At 41.8% G+C, this 15571-nt stretch overlaps 1 protein-coding gene across 3 annotated transcripts in view; it reads left to right on the top strand.

Annotated features, from left to right (window-relative positions):
- Nucleotides 1-15571, top strand: part of shank3a (SH3 and multiple ankyrin repeat domains 3a) — a 1154364-nt gene that overhangs the window by 1096791 nt on the left and 42002 nt on the right. For all 3 annotated transcript variants that reach the window (XM_073066894.1, XM_073066893.1, XM_073066892.1), the window contains 2 exons: nucleotides 5847-5952; nucleotides 8447-10775. In XM_073066894.1, the coding sequence (XP_072922995.1) occupies nucleotides 5847-5952; nucleotides 8447-10775 (2435 nt within the window). The remainder of the gene's footprint in view (nucleotides 1-5846; nucleotides 5953-8446; nucleotides 10776-15571) is intronic.

Genomic DNA, 15571 nt, shown 5'->3' with positions numbered 1-15571 from the left:
TAGGGAGGAGCATAAGCTGGCAGATGGTAGTGAGTCCAGGTGAGAGACGAAAGGTAGGTATGTGGAGGAGGGATAGCAATAAGAATGATGTGAGTAGCTGGAGGGTGATAGTTTTGAGATGCAAAGTGCTAAAGAAGATGGAATCTGATAGAAAATATTGTTGTGAGGTGAGGGCCTCTATTGGTCAGAGTTGTCCATGGATGTTGCGTCCTAGCTGTCCAGATATGCAAGCCAAGGCAGTATGATATGGAGAGCAAGCTGTTGCCCTTGTAGCAAGCTCCCCCTCTCCATGCATCTGATGAATCCAAAGATACTGCAGAAACTGATACCAGCAGCGTTGCAGGAGTTGCCAGTCAGTATTGAACTCAATGTAGGACTGCCTTAGAGACTCCAGCTCCGCATTTTCCCTTCTGGACTTACTCGCAAAGCCTTCCCTGTGAGTGAGTATAGCTGCAAGGCAACAGAGGTTTGAGATCAGAAATTTCCTTCTTCTAGATGAGCTGCCAACCGCGACTGGCGAGCTCCATCTGCTCCGAAGTGGCTGGTTTTAAGGCGCCAGTAACCCACCTTTGCCCCTTCTCTTGTCAATAGAAATGATTCCACCGGGCTTAGTAGCTAAGCCACACCTGAAGGCCAGGAGCTGATAGTAGAAGACCATGGAATAAAGGGAAAAGTTTGGGGAAGCGGTGGGTGATGGGTTGGTCATGAGTGTGGAGAAGGACAAAGGAGGGGTGAAAATACTAGAAGGATAAAGGAAAATAGTGGGGGTGGGGCAGAAACAGAGGGACGTGGTTAGAGAGATCAGTGTTTATGTCATCTGTTTGGAGACTACCAAACTACCAGGCAGAATATAAGGTATTGTTTCTCCAATCTACTTCTAGCCTCATTTTGGCAGTAGACAGATATCAGAATCAGAATCAGGTTTATTCTCACCAGCATGAGTTGTGAAACTTGTCAACTTAGCAGCAGCAGTTCAGTGCAATACATGATAATATAGAAAGAAAATAAATAAGAATTTCGATTACAGTAAGCATATATATGTATATTGAATAGATTAAAATAGTGCAAAAACAGAATTGTTTTTTAAAAAGTGAGGTAGTATTCAGGTTCTATGTCCATTTAAAAATTGAATGGCAGAGGGGAAGAAGTTGTTCCTGAATCACAGAGGGTGTGCCTTCAAGTTTCTGTACCTCCTTCCTGAAAGTAACAATGAGAAGAAGACATGCCTTGGGTGATGAGGGTCCTTAATAATGAACATCACCTTTTTGAGGCATCGTTTCTTGGCTGTTACAGAGGCCTGTACCCAAGATGGAGCTGACTAATTTTAAAAACACAAAATACTGGCAGAAATCAGCAAGCCAGACAGCATCTATGGGAGGAGGTAGTGACGACATTTCGGGCCGAAACCCTTCAGCAGGAGTGAAGTGACTAATTTTACACCTTTCTGTAGTTTCCTTCTGTAACCCCCTCCCCACCCCCATTACCAAACATTGATGCAGCCTGTCAGAATGCTCTCCACAGTACATCTATAGATGTTTTTGAGTGTTTTAGTTGATAAACCAAATCTCTTCAAACTCCTAATGAATTATAGCCGCTGTTTTGCCTTCTTTATAGCCACACAGTCATGGGTATAGAGAGAATAGAACACTGGCTAAGCATTACACCAGTGCTGATCATCACCAATCCTCACAGATTCTGGTCTTCCAGTTAAGCAGTCGAGAGTCCAACTGCAAAGGTTCTGTAACTTATCAATCAGGACTATGGGAATGATGGTGTTAAACACTGAGCTATGTCAACAAAATAGTTGGCAAGAAATAAGCAGTAAGACAATTCAGTAAGACAGTAAGACAATTTTTGCTTTCTGTAGTTTTAAGCATTAAGGCTTGGAGATGCCAGAAATAGCTGGGAGTAAAAATGAAATGATTTCATTATTTCATCAAGTTAAGAACTATGAGGAATTTGAAGGTATCAGCAACCATCTTGAATGTTACAATGAAAATAAAGATTTGGAGGATGCAATCATTGATCATATTGTATGAAGGCAGTCCATTATCTACACTAGGTGTCTGCACTGATTTTGTTCATTTAGTCAAACAAAACAACGTGGCAGTATAGATTGGATTAAATTCTCCGTCGATATCTATTTGGAACTAGTACATTGTTTTATAGTATAGGTAGTACTCTAATTTGTTCTTTATTTCATTTAAATATGTATTTTGTTATGCAGTTAAATGGAAGTTTGTCTTATCTATACCTTTTTACCTACTGTGTTTCTATGAAACTTGGTTTAATTGGGCCAGATTGCATTAGTTCCAATGTGTCCCAGTTAACCAGAATCCACTTTATTTATTCCTCGTGTTAATCATTGCTTATTTACTTTTTTGCCTTGAAACATTATTTCCCAGTCTATGATAAACAAGTCACACCAAATATATTCACAGTTTGCTGCCGTTTGATCCAAGTTCCAGATTTTATATTGAACAAGTTGTGGGCCTCGCAGTGGCTCAGCCCGAAGAGCTACTGTCTCGTAGCTCCAGGAATCAGGGTTCATCTGGATCACCAGTGTGTTTGTATAGATGCATGGTTTCTGTCAAGTAAGTGACAGGATTTTCAATGAGAAGAGCCTAATTAATCCCTGCCTTTCCAAGTTGACATGAATCCTGCCACTTAGATTTTCCTTCCCATTTTTTATCTAGTACAAACATAAGACTAAATGGCTTATATTAACTGCAGTCCTTCAACAGATGAACATTATTCACTATCCTCAAGTCATCTGGCACCTCATCTGTGGCTCTCCACGGTGTAAGGATCTCTGGTAGGGTCCAGCAATCTTGTCCCTAGCCTCCCATAGCAGGCTCAAATATATTGCCTACCTTTTCTTAAAATGTAATTATCCCAAAGTGCACAATTTGCATACGATGTGAACCTCTGTAGGCCACTTTGCCTCTTAAGCTTGGTCCACCATTCAGTAGGAAAATGAGAATTCTCCTGGTCCATTTTTCTGCCTTTTTCAAAAAACTTGCCTCCTTTCTGCTCTTCACTTAATAAATAGTCTCAGCTGTGAGTCTATTTGCTGAATATTCACACTATTTGATTTCAAATCATTTGGCAGCTGGACACATGCTGAGTGGGCACTTAAGCAAAGATATGAAATTCTAAGCAAGGACTTTGGACACTTGTGCGTCCATGTGCTACTGCAAGAAAGCATTTCGGGAGCTACTTACATCTGTCGTGCTTTCTGCATGTAAAAATATTGTTAACAGAAATCAGAATCAAGTTTAATATCACTGGCATATGTTGTGAACATTGTTGTTTTGTGGCAGCAGTACATTGCCTAACATAATAAAACTAAATTACAATTAGAGAGATATATATATATATATAATTATTTTACAACATTGAATGACAGTGGATTTAATTTGGCTTTTTTGACACTGATCAACAGAAAAACGCTCTTTCGTGTCAAAGTGAATGCAGAACAAAGTGATCTAAATTAATCACAAATATAAAACACAAAATAACTGTGTAAGTATTCATCCCCTTTAATATGACGCACCAAATCATCACTGTTGCAACCAATTGGTTTTAGAAGTTACATGATTAGTTAAATGGAGATGACTGTGTGCAGTCAAAGTGTTTCAATTGATTGTAATAAAAATATGCCTGTATCTGGAAGGTCCAACTGCTGGTGAGTCAGTATCCTGGCAAAAACTACACCATGAAGACAAAAGAAAACTCTAGGCAACTCTGCAAAAAAGGTTATTGAAAGGCACGAATCAGGAGATGGATACAAGAAAATTTTCAAGTCACTGAATATCTCTTGGAGTACAGTTAAGTCAACAGTGAAATGGAAAGAATATGGCACAGCTGTAAATCTGCAGGCAGTCCTCAAAAACTGAGTGAACATGCAAGAAGGGGACTACTGAGGAGGCCACCAAGAGGCCTATGACAACTCTGGAGGAGTTATAAGCTTCAGTGGCTGATATGGGAGAGACTGCACATAGAACAGTCTCCTGTTGCCCAGGTGCTTCACCAATCACAGCTTTATGCAAGGGTGGTAAAAGAGAAATTCACTGTTGAAAAATCTCACATGAAATCTCATCTAGAGTTTGCCAGAAGGCATGTGGGAGACTCTGACGTCAGCTGGAAGAAGGTTTTATGGTCTGTTGAAACCAAAATGGATCTTTTTGGCCATCAGACTAAGTGCTGTTTGGCGTAAGTCAAACACCACACATAATCAAAAGTACACCATCCCCACCGTGAAACATGGTGGCTGCATCATGCTGTGGGGATGCTTCACTGCAGCAGGCCCTCGAAGGCTTGTGAAGGTAGAGAGTGAAATGAATGCAGCAAAATACAGGGAATTCCTGGAGGAAAACCTGATGCAGTCTGCATGAGAACTGTGACTTGGGAGAAGATTTGTTTTCCAGCAAGACAATGACCCCCAAGCATAAAGCCAAAGCTACACAAGAATGGCTTAAAAACAACAAAGTCCTGGAGTGGCCATGTCAGGGTCCAGACCTCAATCCAACTGAGAATTTGTGGCCAAACATGAAAAGGGCTGTCCACTCACAATCCCCATGCAATCTGACAGAGCTTGAGCAGTGTTGTAATGAAGAATGGAGAAAATTTGCAGTGTCCAGATGTGCAAAGCTGATAGAGACCTATCCACGCAGACTCAAAGCTGTAATTGCTGCTAAAGATGCATCTACTAAATACTGACTTGAAGCAGGTGAGTAATTATGCAGTCAATTATTTTGTATTTAATAATTGTAATAAATTTAGACCAATTTATAGAAATTTCTTTTCACTTTGACATGGAAGAGTCTTTTCTGTTGATCAGTGTCAAAAAATAAAAAATGAAACCACTGTGATTCAATGTTGCAGAACAATAAAACACGAAAACATCCAACGTGGGGTAAATAGTTTTTATAGGCACTGTAAATCACACACAGCACATAAAGCAAAATATTACCATCAATAATTTAATAAAATATCATCAGAAATACATGCATTGGGCAGCACAGGTACACAGTGAACAATAAACAGCTCATTGTCCTAGTAATTAGACCTCAGTGGTGTTGTGGTCAGACTAAGTTTTTGTTCAAGTGGAAGTAATCCAGTCAGCATTATTGGCTGAGATGAGCTCATTCACTCTGGCTAAAATAATTCTTGAAGTGAACAAGGCTGGCGATTATTGACCATTGGAAAGGACTGATACAGTTCACTTGCTTACTGTGCAGAAGTCAATTGGAGGCTGGATCAGAGAGATGCAGCAGATTTGCTTCCTCAAAACAAAGAAGTGACTTATTATGGCATTCTGACAGCTTCATGCTTTTCTTTCTGATTCCAAGATTTTGTTTCCACATTCTTTGAACTGAAATCAAATTCTTACAGTAGTCATGGTGGTCATTATATAGATTAATCATGTTGGTCTCTTTGTAACCAGTGCATTAACAACAAATCTGACGTTAGGTGCCTTGTCAGCGGTCCTTACAGAAAATGCTATGTTTTTCGTATGCATTGGGGTAATCACCAGAGTAACATATACAAAATGCTGAAGGAACTCAGCAGGTTAGGGAGCATCTGTGGAAAGGAATAAAGAGTCGACATTTCGGGCTGAACCCTTCATCAGGCCTAGAAATGAAGGGGGCAAGAAGTCCCCTTTCCTGCTATGGTGTCAATTTCATTTTATCCTTGTGAAGCTCCATCAAACTTTCTACCATGTTTAAGGGTATTCGGAATATAAGTGCAAGTTGTTGTAATTCAGGCTATTGTTGAGTTTCGGATAAAACTAAATTTAATGTTCACTATCCTTCTGTAAGTATTTATCTATTTGCTTCCAGTCATTATTTGAGCGTCAAGGAATGCCCTCAAAGTCAACTACATCATCTGTACCAGACAAGCCACACCTCCCAATGCCTAGAGGAATGTCAAGGACAAAGTCCATAGGTAAAAACTATTCCTGCATACAATCTGTGGATTCAATTGACGTTTTATCTCCAGTGGTTAATTTCTCCAAAATGTGTTGTAATGATCAGTGCAAGATATAAAGATCTCAAGAGTCAGTCCCCAGAGTGCAATGTTTTAAAACCGGGGAGGGAGTGGTTGTGGGGGCAGGCATACAGCAATCCTCTGTATGCACATCCCTTACACATTTCCTCCGGGCGCTGCAGCGAACCCCACAGTTCAAAGACAAAGATTGGTCATTGTAAATTGTCCTGTGATTACGTGAGGGTAAAGTCGATGATTTGCTGGGCTGGAAGGCCGTGTTCCACATCTAAGTAACTAAACAAATAAAAAGAATAAATTGCAAAGGTAATAGGGGGTGACAAAGTGAGAGGAAAGTATGGATGTTCTGAGGCAAAAAGAGACAATTACCATTTCATGGCCATTCATCTCCCTAATAATATGCACTTTACTCAGTTATGAGCTTTCTACAGTCACATGGCATGATCTGCCTAGACTTATACGTGATTCACCTAGACTTATACGTGATTCACCAAAACCTGACTGAACAAAAAGCAAACAGAAAAAGAAAGCAGATAAAGCCATCCCTTTATCAAAATTAATTTCCCCTCTCCCCGTGTTGTTTATTCTAAACCATATTCACATTTATTAATCCTGACATTAACATTAGAGATTTATTTATTGTCACTCCGTTTTGTCCACTGTCCTTACCTGCAAGACATTTTCCCAGCAATTCTCTTAACACCTCAAATATCTGCCTAAGCTTGATATGAACTTGGACAACCAAAGACAACTACCTCCTGAACCCCATTTTGTTCCCGCTCAGAATTTTGAAGGAGAAATAACTGGCATAAAATATAGAATTGTACAGAACAGAAAACGTGGCATTTGCTGACCATGGTGCCACATTAATCTAATCCCATGCAGTTTTTATCCTTCTGTTCCTTGTCTGTTCATGTATCTGTTTTAATGCCTCTTAAATATTGTTATTATATCTGCTTCCACCACCTCCCCTGATGTTTTCTAACCCAGAAGAATCTCTTCAACACCCTCTCCAAAGCCACTACATCCTTCCTGTGATGTGGCAACTGTAAGTGTTGACAATACTCCAAATGTGGTCTGACCAGAGTTTTATTCAGCTGTAACATTACCGGCCCGTGCTGTGAGCTTTATATTCAGTGCTGTGAACAATAAAGGCAAGGATGCCAAACAGCTTCTTTGTCATTCTATCGACTTGTGTGGCCACTCTCAGGGAGTTAGTGCATTGCACCCCAAAAGTCTTCTCAACATTTACTCTTGCATTGAATTTCCAAAGTGCAATATCTCACACTTTCCTGAGACTGCATCTGCCATTTCTCCAACTGATCTATATCCTGCCATATCCTTTGACTACCTTCCTTACTATCCATAACTCCATTTTTTGAATATTTTGCAACCTTGCTGTTCAGCCAAATCATTGATCACTGTGGATCCCATATGCCTTCATCTTCTGGATCAGTCTACCATGAGGCACCATATTGAAAGCTTCACGAAATTCCACATAGACAATTTCTACTTTCAACCCTTATCAATTATCTTTGTTACTTCGTCAAAAAGTTCAGTCAGGTTCATATGACCACTCTGCACAAAGCTACACTAACTATTCCTAATAAAGTTATGCTTTTCTAAATGTGAGTAAATCCTTTCCCTAATCTGCACACTGATCTGCAGTTTGCTAGATTATCCCCATTCCCCTTCCTAAACAAAGGAATGATATGATTGGGAACGGGTACCCTCCCTGAGCTATTGTAATTCTAACTGGAACCATGCAGTGCCAAACCTGTGAGGAGCAGAGTATGAAATTAAATTACTCACTTTATCTCATGCCTGAATGGCTTTCCAATCGACAGAATAATCGATTATTATAATAATCATATGTTTGTCCCAATTACCCAATTTCCCTCGGGATCAATAAAGTATGTCTGTCTGTCTGTCATCCTTCCACTGTGTTCTACCTGGGATGGTCCTCACTTAATCTAACAGGTTGGTATCTTGACCAATTTGCTAATTGTTAATGAAGTGTTTTTACATTGCATAATTTGCATTTTTCTACATGGCTGCACTTGGATGGCTATATCACTTCAAATTAAATTTATTATTGAAGTACATATACGTCACCGTATACAGCCCTGGGGTTCATTTCCTTGTGGGCATTTTCTTCCCTTCCCTCACCACTATCCTGAACATCAAGCTCGTATTGGCCCTGTAGTCATCATTCACATAGTCCGTATAATCCACTATGTGAACCTTTTGTTGTCCAACACAGGTAGGAATATTTCTCTTGAAACTGAGCAAGTGTTAACCCATAGTTTCGAGAATAGATTCCAGTATCTACACTCACATGTGTCACTGAAATTTCTAGGTAACCAATTGCCCGTTAGCAATATCACAATGAAACCTTATGGAAATTTACAAGGTACTTTTATTTGTATTACAGGAGCCTCTGAAGATGATAAACTGTCAGTTTCAGCAATGGAAGGAAGGTTTTTACGCAGTACATCAATGCAAGATACTCTCCGGGAAGGATTAGGCATACCACCACCTCCACAGATCGCCCCACCGCCCCCACCCTCCCCTTACCTACTAGACACAGGTCCTCCACCTCCTTTCTCACCACCCCCACCCCCTGGACGAACTTATGATAATGTGCGGTCCAGCTTTAAACCCAACACTGAAGCGAAAATTCATGGAGGCCAGCAGGTGACAACAACAGCAGAGGTCTATGAATCAAATCGGTCTCCTGTGCCTCCAGTGGAGAGGCAGAAGAGGGCCAGGTCAATGATAATTCTGCAGGATTCATCATATTACCCTGTGGAGCCAGCAGACATCCCGTGGCCAAGTGCCTCTCCAACCCCTCAAGAGAAAAGCAAGCGAAAGGCAAAGGCGGTTGACAATCCATATGCAAACGTGGGCCAGTTCAATGTGGGACTTCTTGCACCAACAAAGCCACTTCGTAAGAAAAGCCCTCTGGTCAAGCAATTCCAGGTTGAAGATGCAGTAGAGAGAACATCATCTGGTGCTAGTAAAGAGCTGTTAGCCAGGAGGATAGCTCAGCAATCTGGTAACGAGTACGAGCAACAGCAGAAAGAAGGGATCAGCAAAGCGCAGGAAGAAGGACAAGACCTGGCCAGTCCCTTTGCTGTTGCCATCGCAGGGGCAGTACGGGACCGAGAAAAAAGGTTAGAAGAAAAGAGGAAATCAACAGTCTTCCTTTCTGTGGGTGCCATTGAAAGCGAAACCACACCCAACATCCCAGCTCTGCAACAGTCCAGGTCAGTCGATGACAGACTGCTGAGTAGCAGCGACAGGTCTCTCCGATCACCAATCCCTTCCCCTGTTCCCTCATCAAGACCACCAGCAAGCCCGCCAGTGACTTTTATACACCCTCTCACGGGCAAACCGCTGGATCCTAACTCACCACTGGCACTTGCGCTGGCCGCAAGGCAACGGGCACTAGTTGCTGAAACACAGCATCAGCGACCAACCGGAAGCAATGAAACTGTGAAAGCCCAAGAAAGAAAAACCCCAGTCTACATGGAGAGTCACAGCAAAGAGACAAAGAAAGCGGAAATCGAATCCCTCACATCACCACCTTTCTCACCAGAAGACAAAACAAGCTATAGTCCAACATCTGGAGTACCTGGAAAACATCAGTGGGGAACTTCCACTACACTGAGGAAAGAAACAGAAACAAGGCCAGGGCAAATGGAGAAAGCTGAGAAAATGGAAGAGAAGAAAATGGAAGAGAAAAAGAGTATGCTAATCAACATAGTAGATACATCACAGCAGAAAACTGCAGGCTTGCTGATGGTCCATGCAACAAGTAATGGCCAAGAGTCAGAACTTCAAGATACTTCAACAACTGCCTTGAAGACATCGCCACCACAACCTCAACCATTCCTTGCAGAGCCACAAGCTTCCCAGCCACTTAGTGCTGTTTCTGAGCCTCCAACTAGTGAAGCACCTGGGAAAACACAAACTCAAGGAAGCTCTGATGAAGATGTAGAACCATTTGCTGTTTCTCTCCCTCCGATGCTCTCCTCCAGTGATGAGGAAACGAGGGAGGAACTTGCCAAGATTGGGCTTGTACCACCTCCTGATGAATTCGCAAATGGCATCTTCATCCAACCCAAGGCTGAGAAAACTGCCAGCCCTTCCAGTGGACCTCCAATTTCAGCACCTTCAACTACTGGCGTTTCACCCTCAGGGAAGCCAACAGATGCCCCACCTTCAGAAACAAGTGTGGACTCGGGTGTAGAAGAAATAGACACAAGAAGCAGTAGTGACCACCACTTGGAAACCACGAGCACGATTTCAACTGTCTCCAGCATGTCAACATTGTCATCAGAGAGTGGGGAGCCCTTGGACACCTACACATCATTTGCTGATGGACAGACCTTCGTACTCGAGAAGCCTCCAGTGCCTCCAAAGCCAAAGCTAAAGTCCCAACTTAACAAAGGGCCAGTCACATTCAGGGACCCTCTCTTGAAGCAGACCTCAGACAGTGAGCTTGTTGCCCAACACCAGCCGTCTGCGCTACCCCCCGGCGTGGGACGGTCTCGCTACCTCATACAGAGAAAATCCAAGTTGTGGGGGGATCCCATTGAGCCCAGGCCTATTCAGATGGTGGAGGGCAGCAAACCCACTGTAATAAGTGAGCTGAGCTCCAGGCTGCAACAGTTGTCCAAGGATACTCATTCACTCGGGGATGAGCCTACAGCGGCCTCTCTAGAAGCAGGAAAAAGATCACCTGTTGTTACTGCAAGGTAAGGCTTATTACAAAATCCAGTCTAGAAATATGATGGCCAAAAAACACATCACTTATCCAGTTTCAGAGTGTATTTTTCAGAATTCTATTAGTTATTTAAAAAAATGTCATTTTCTGATGTGAGTCCAATTTTTGATGCATTTAAATCACTGTTTATATTAATAAAAATAAACGATCAATTGACCAATTCCTCTTCAGCTTCCATAGTATCCTTACAGGCAAGTATTGGAGATTTTCTAGCTAATATTTACAAATTAAGTTCATTCATCTGTCCTGAATGTCAAAAAAATTGCACAGTAAAGAATAAGTTGGCTGAGATGCCAGATGTGGTTTTAGGAAAAACATGAAACAAAAAATAAGGTTGCAGCTTGGCTGGCTTTGAAAATTGAAAGTTTATCAGATCTGAGTGGGATGCATTAGGGATTACCAAGGAAAGTAAGGGTAGAAGTTGTGGCAGTACTAACCATGATCTTACAATTCTCCAGAGATACAGGAGCGATGCCAGAAGACTACAGAATAGCAAATGATACACTCTTGTTCAAAAATGGATGTAAAGATAAACCAGCAACTACAGACCAGTCAATTTAAGTTTGATGGTAGGGAAGTTTTCACTAACAATTATGTAGGTTAAAACTAGTAATCTAACTAACATGGATTAATCAATTCATAAAAACAGATCATGTTTCTAACAATTAAAATTTTTTGATGAAGTAACAGAGCTGGTTGATGCAGATACTGCAGTTGCTGTGCATATATGTAAACATAGAGTAATGGAGTTATACTGCACGAAATCCAGGCTTTGGTCTATCCACCATGTTCATGCCAAGCTTTATGCTCATCTAAAATACACCGCTAATCCGAGCAATATCCTGGTGAATCTCCGCTGCACTCTCTTTATCCAATGGCATAGTATTTATTTACTGATATTTACATTGAGCATTGTACTCAGTTCTGGTCACCTCATTATAGGAAGGATGTGAAAGCTTTAGAGAGGGTGGAGAGGAGAATCCTGGATTTGAGAGCATGTTTTATGAGGAAAGTTTGAGCAAGCTAAGACTTTTCTCTTTGGAGCAGAGGATGAGAGGTGATTTGTTACAAGTATATAAGATGATAAGAGGCATAGATAAAGTGGACAGTCAGTACCTTTTTCCCAGGTCAGAAATGGCTAATACAAGAGGGCATAATTTGGAGATGACTGGAGGAAAGTATAGGGTGAAGGAACTGCGTGGAATGCACTGCTGAGATTGGAAGTAGAGGCTGATACATTAAGATATTTAAGAGATAGGCATGTTGATGAAAGAAAAAATAGAAGGTTATGTGAGAGGGAAGCATTACATTGACTGTGTAGGTTAAAAGGTTGGAAAACATCATGGGCTGAATGGCCTGTAATACTCTCTATACAAAGACGAGAAAAGAGCTGAATGACCAGAGCTTTATAAATTTCAAAGTTAACAGCAACATAAAATCCCAACTTTTATATTCTCTGCTCCAACATATAAAGGAGAGTATGCCATATGTCTTGTCTACAACCCTATCTACCTGAATTGGCACTTCTGGTATCTCTGGACTAAAAGCCCTATAAACTATCATTTACTATATATGTCCTACCTTGATTTGACTTCCCAAAATGCATTACCTCACACTTAATGTAATTAAATTTCATCTGCCAATGCTCCACTCAACTTTCCATCTGAACTATATCATGCTGTAGTCTTAGCAACCAGCCTCACTATCCATAGCACTACCAACTTCCATGTCATCTGCAGACTTAACTAATATCTGCTGTATTCACATCCAATTCCCGAGATTCACAAAATGACAATTAGGAAACCATCCATCCACCACTGCTTTCTGTCTCTTACCACCCAGCCAGTTTTGAATTCAGTTATCCACTTCTCCTTGAACTTCATACCTGTAGACCAATCTACAATGCAGGACCTTGTCACATTGCCTTAATTATTTCCATAAGACTGTGTTTACTGCCCTGCCTTCATCGATCTTACTTACCACAAATTGATGAGGTAGGATTTCACACACAAAAAGTCATGCTGAGATGTCCTGATTAGTTTCTGTTTTCCCAAATATACATGAATCCTGAACCTTGGGATTTTGTCCAATAATTATCCTGCCACTGGTGTAAGGCTCAGTTGGCTTGTCACTGTTGCCCCTTTTAAATAAAGGAACAACATCGCCTACCCTCAATCTTCTGCCACCTTATTTACGGTTAATTCAGATGCAAAATCCTTCATCAATACCCTAGCTACTTGCTCCCTTGCTTCCTACAGCAACCAGGAACAGATCTCATCAGGCCCTGAGTATATACCTCTTCCATGGTATCCAACTCCTCTTCCTTCTTAATACTGACTTGCTTCAGATTAACCAGAATCTCTCCCTGAATGCACAGTCCTTCATGGCCTTCTCCTTGGTAAATACAAATGAAAAGTGCAGTGGATTCCTGTTGATAGGGACACACTGGGACCACTACATTTTGGCCCAAAGAAGCTGCTGACCCTTGCATTAGCTGAAGTTTCATTGAAATAGTTAAAAAGGTATAAAAACGACTAACTATTGTTGACCTGAGCAACAAATTAAGAATTTAAATGGAATACAAAACAAATCAGAACACTACATATACTACTACAGTACTATAAAACTGTGTATTAGACCCTATTGTTATTGACAGAATTCATCCAGTGTACACTGCCATGTTCTTTTGATTGACTGTAAATGAACAAAATCAGTGCAGACACATTGTGTGCAATCTCTCTTAGTTCTCTACTACACTGTATATTGTTCATGACTCCCTCGGATTTGGTTGCCTTGTCTATCTGTCTATACATCCAGCGTGGAGTATGCCCCTTGAGTTGTGCTGCCCCAGCAACTCCTGACGACCCTGAATCAACCCTAGCCTAATCATGGAACAATTTATAATGACCAATTAACCAACCTGGACTGTGGGATGAAAGCAGAGCACCCGGGAATACTCATGCATTCCATGAGGAAGGCGTACAGAGACTCCTTACAGAGTACACCGGAACTGAACTCTGAGCTGTAATAGTGTTGTACGAACCATAACACTACCATGGTGCCAGTCTACCATATGCTTCCTTTTATAATCATGATCAAACCTTTAGTTATTCTTTTTCATCCAAGAACGTTAAGCTGGTGGTCTCCGTTAGTTGGGGTTGACCATAGATGTTGCGTCCTAAGTATCTACATTGTATACATAAGCCAGTATGTAAACCAGAACAGTACGATATGGAGAGCAAGACATTGCCAATGCACAGCTGATGAATCCGAAGGAACGCAGAGACCGATACAGTTTGGCACCAGCAGCGTTGCCAGTCAGTGTTGAACTCAACGTGGGACTGCCTTAGGGACTCCAGCTCTGGATTTACTCCCGAAGCCCTCCCCATGAGTGGGTATAGCCACAAGGCAGTGGAAATTTGAGATCAGAGTTTTCTTCTCCTAGGTGAGTTGCCAACCATGGCAGATGAGCCTCATCTGCCCAGACATTAAACTACCAGTTCTGTCCTTCCCTCAACCACATCTCTGTGATTGCGATATCACATTTTATTATGTGCTGATCGATACTTCCAGCATATCTAACTTGCCTGTGTGACAAGAGACAGCAGTTGCTGGAATCTGGAGCAACAAGCAGTCTACTGGAAGAACACGGTGGATTGAGCGCAATGCGTCCTGCTCACAGAGTTCCTCCAGCACGTTTCTTGATCAAGTTCCATTTGTTGTCATTCAACTGTACACATGTATACTGGCAAACGAAACAACATTCCTCCCGACCAAGGTACACTACACAGTAGATATTATGCACTAAGTAATATTACCACAAATAATAAAGTGCTTATCCGATACAAATTAAAAGTAAACAGTGTAACCAGGTCCTAATGCTACAGTACCTCTCGCCTGATAGTAGGGGCTCAAAGAGATTGTTGATGGTAGGGATCACTGACAATGCCGAGGGCCCTTGTATTGAAGTAACTGCATTTTAAGCCAGCCAGCCCTCTTATGCTCCCTAACCTGCCTCTGTCAGCTTTGTCCATTGGATTTGCTTGATTTATCTGTACATTTTTCTCCCCAGCTTTCCACTGTCCTGTCATATCAGTTTAACTCTCCAGAGTACCTTCCTGCCAAGGTATTGGTCACCTTCCAGTTGAGATGCAACCCATCTGTTTTCTACAGGTCCCACCCACCCTATAAGTGATTCCTGTGATCCAAGTACCTAAAGCACTCCCTCCTGCACCTGTAATTCAGCCACACATTCATCTCGTTCTATCTTTTTATTTCTACCTGCCAGGGACATGGGGACTTCTTTACCTTAACTCTCTAAGCTCACCCTGCAAGATTTCTCTATGTTATTTGTACGCGTATGGTCACAGCCTCCCACCCCCCCCCCCCCCCCCCGACCGATCTGTAGCTAGTCTAATCCCTGATACTGGTCTTATATTATGCTGGATCCTCACTCTTGGTCACTGAAGCGCCTGGCTGTTTCCCTCTCAAACAAGAAGGTCACCTATCTGCTTTCTTTCTGTAGCTGTGCCATGACTAACTCTCTAAACACTTTGTGCATACCAGATGCTCCAAAGCGAGTCCATCAGCAGCTTCAGCTATTCCATGTGACGTGGCAGCAGCTGGAGGTGGCACACTTCCTGCCGTTATAGTCATCAGGGATATTAGAATTGTCCCTGATCTCACTCATCCTGCAAAACAAGTATGCCACTGCCCTATAGAAGTAGGAAAGTTGTTTCCATTGGTAGGTGAGACTAGAACTAGGGG

The sequence above is a fragment of the Hemitrygon akajei genome, chromosome 14 (genome assembly GCF_048418815.1).
Source record: "Hemitrygon akajei chromosome 14, sHemAka1.3, whole genome shotgun sequence".
Lineage (NCBI taxonomy): Eukaryota > Metazoa > Chordata > Chondrichthyes > Myliobatiformes > Dasyatidae > Hemitrygon > Hemitrygon akajei.
This window is presented reverse-complemented; position numbering and strand designations above follow the sequence as displayed.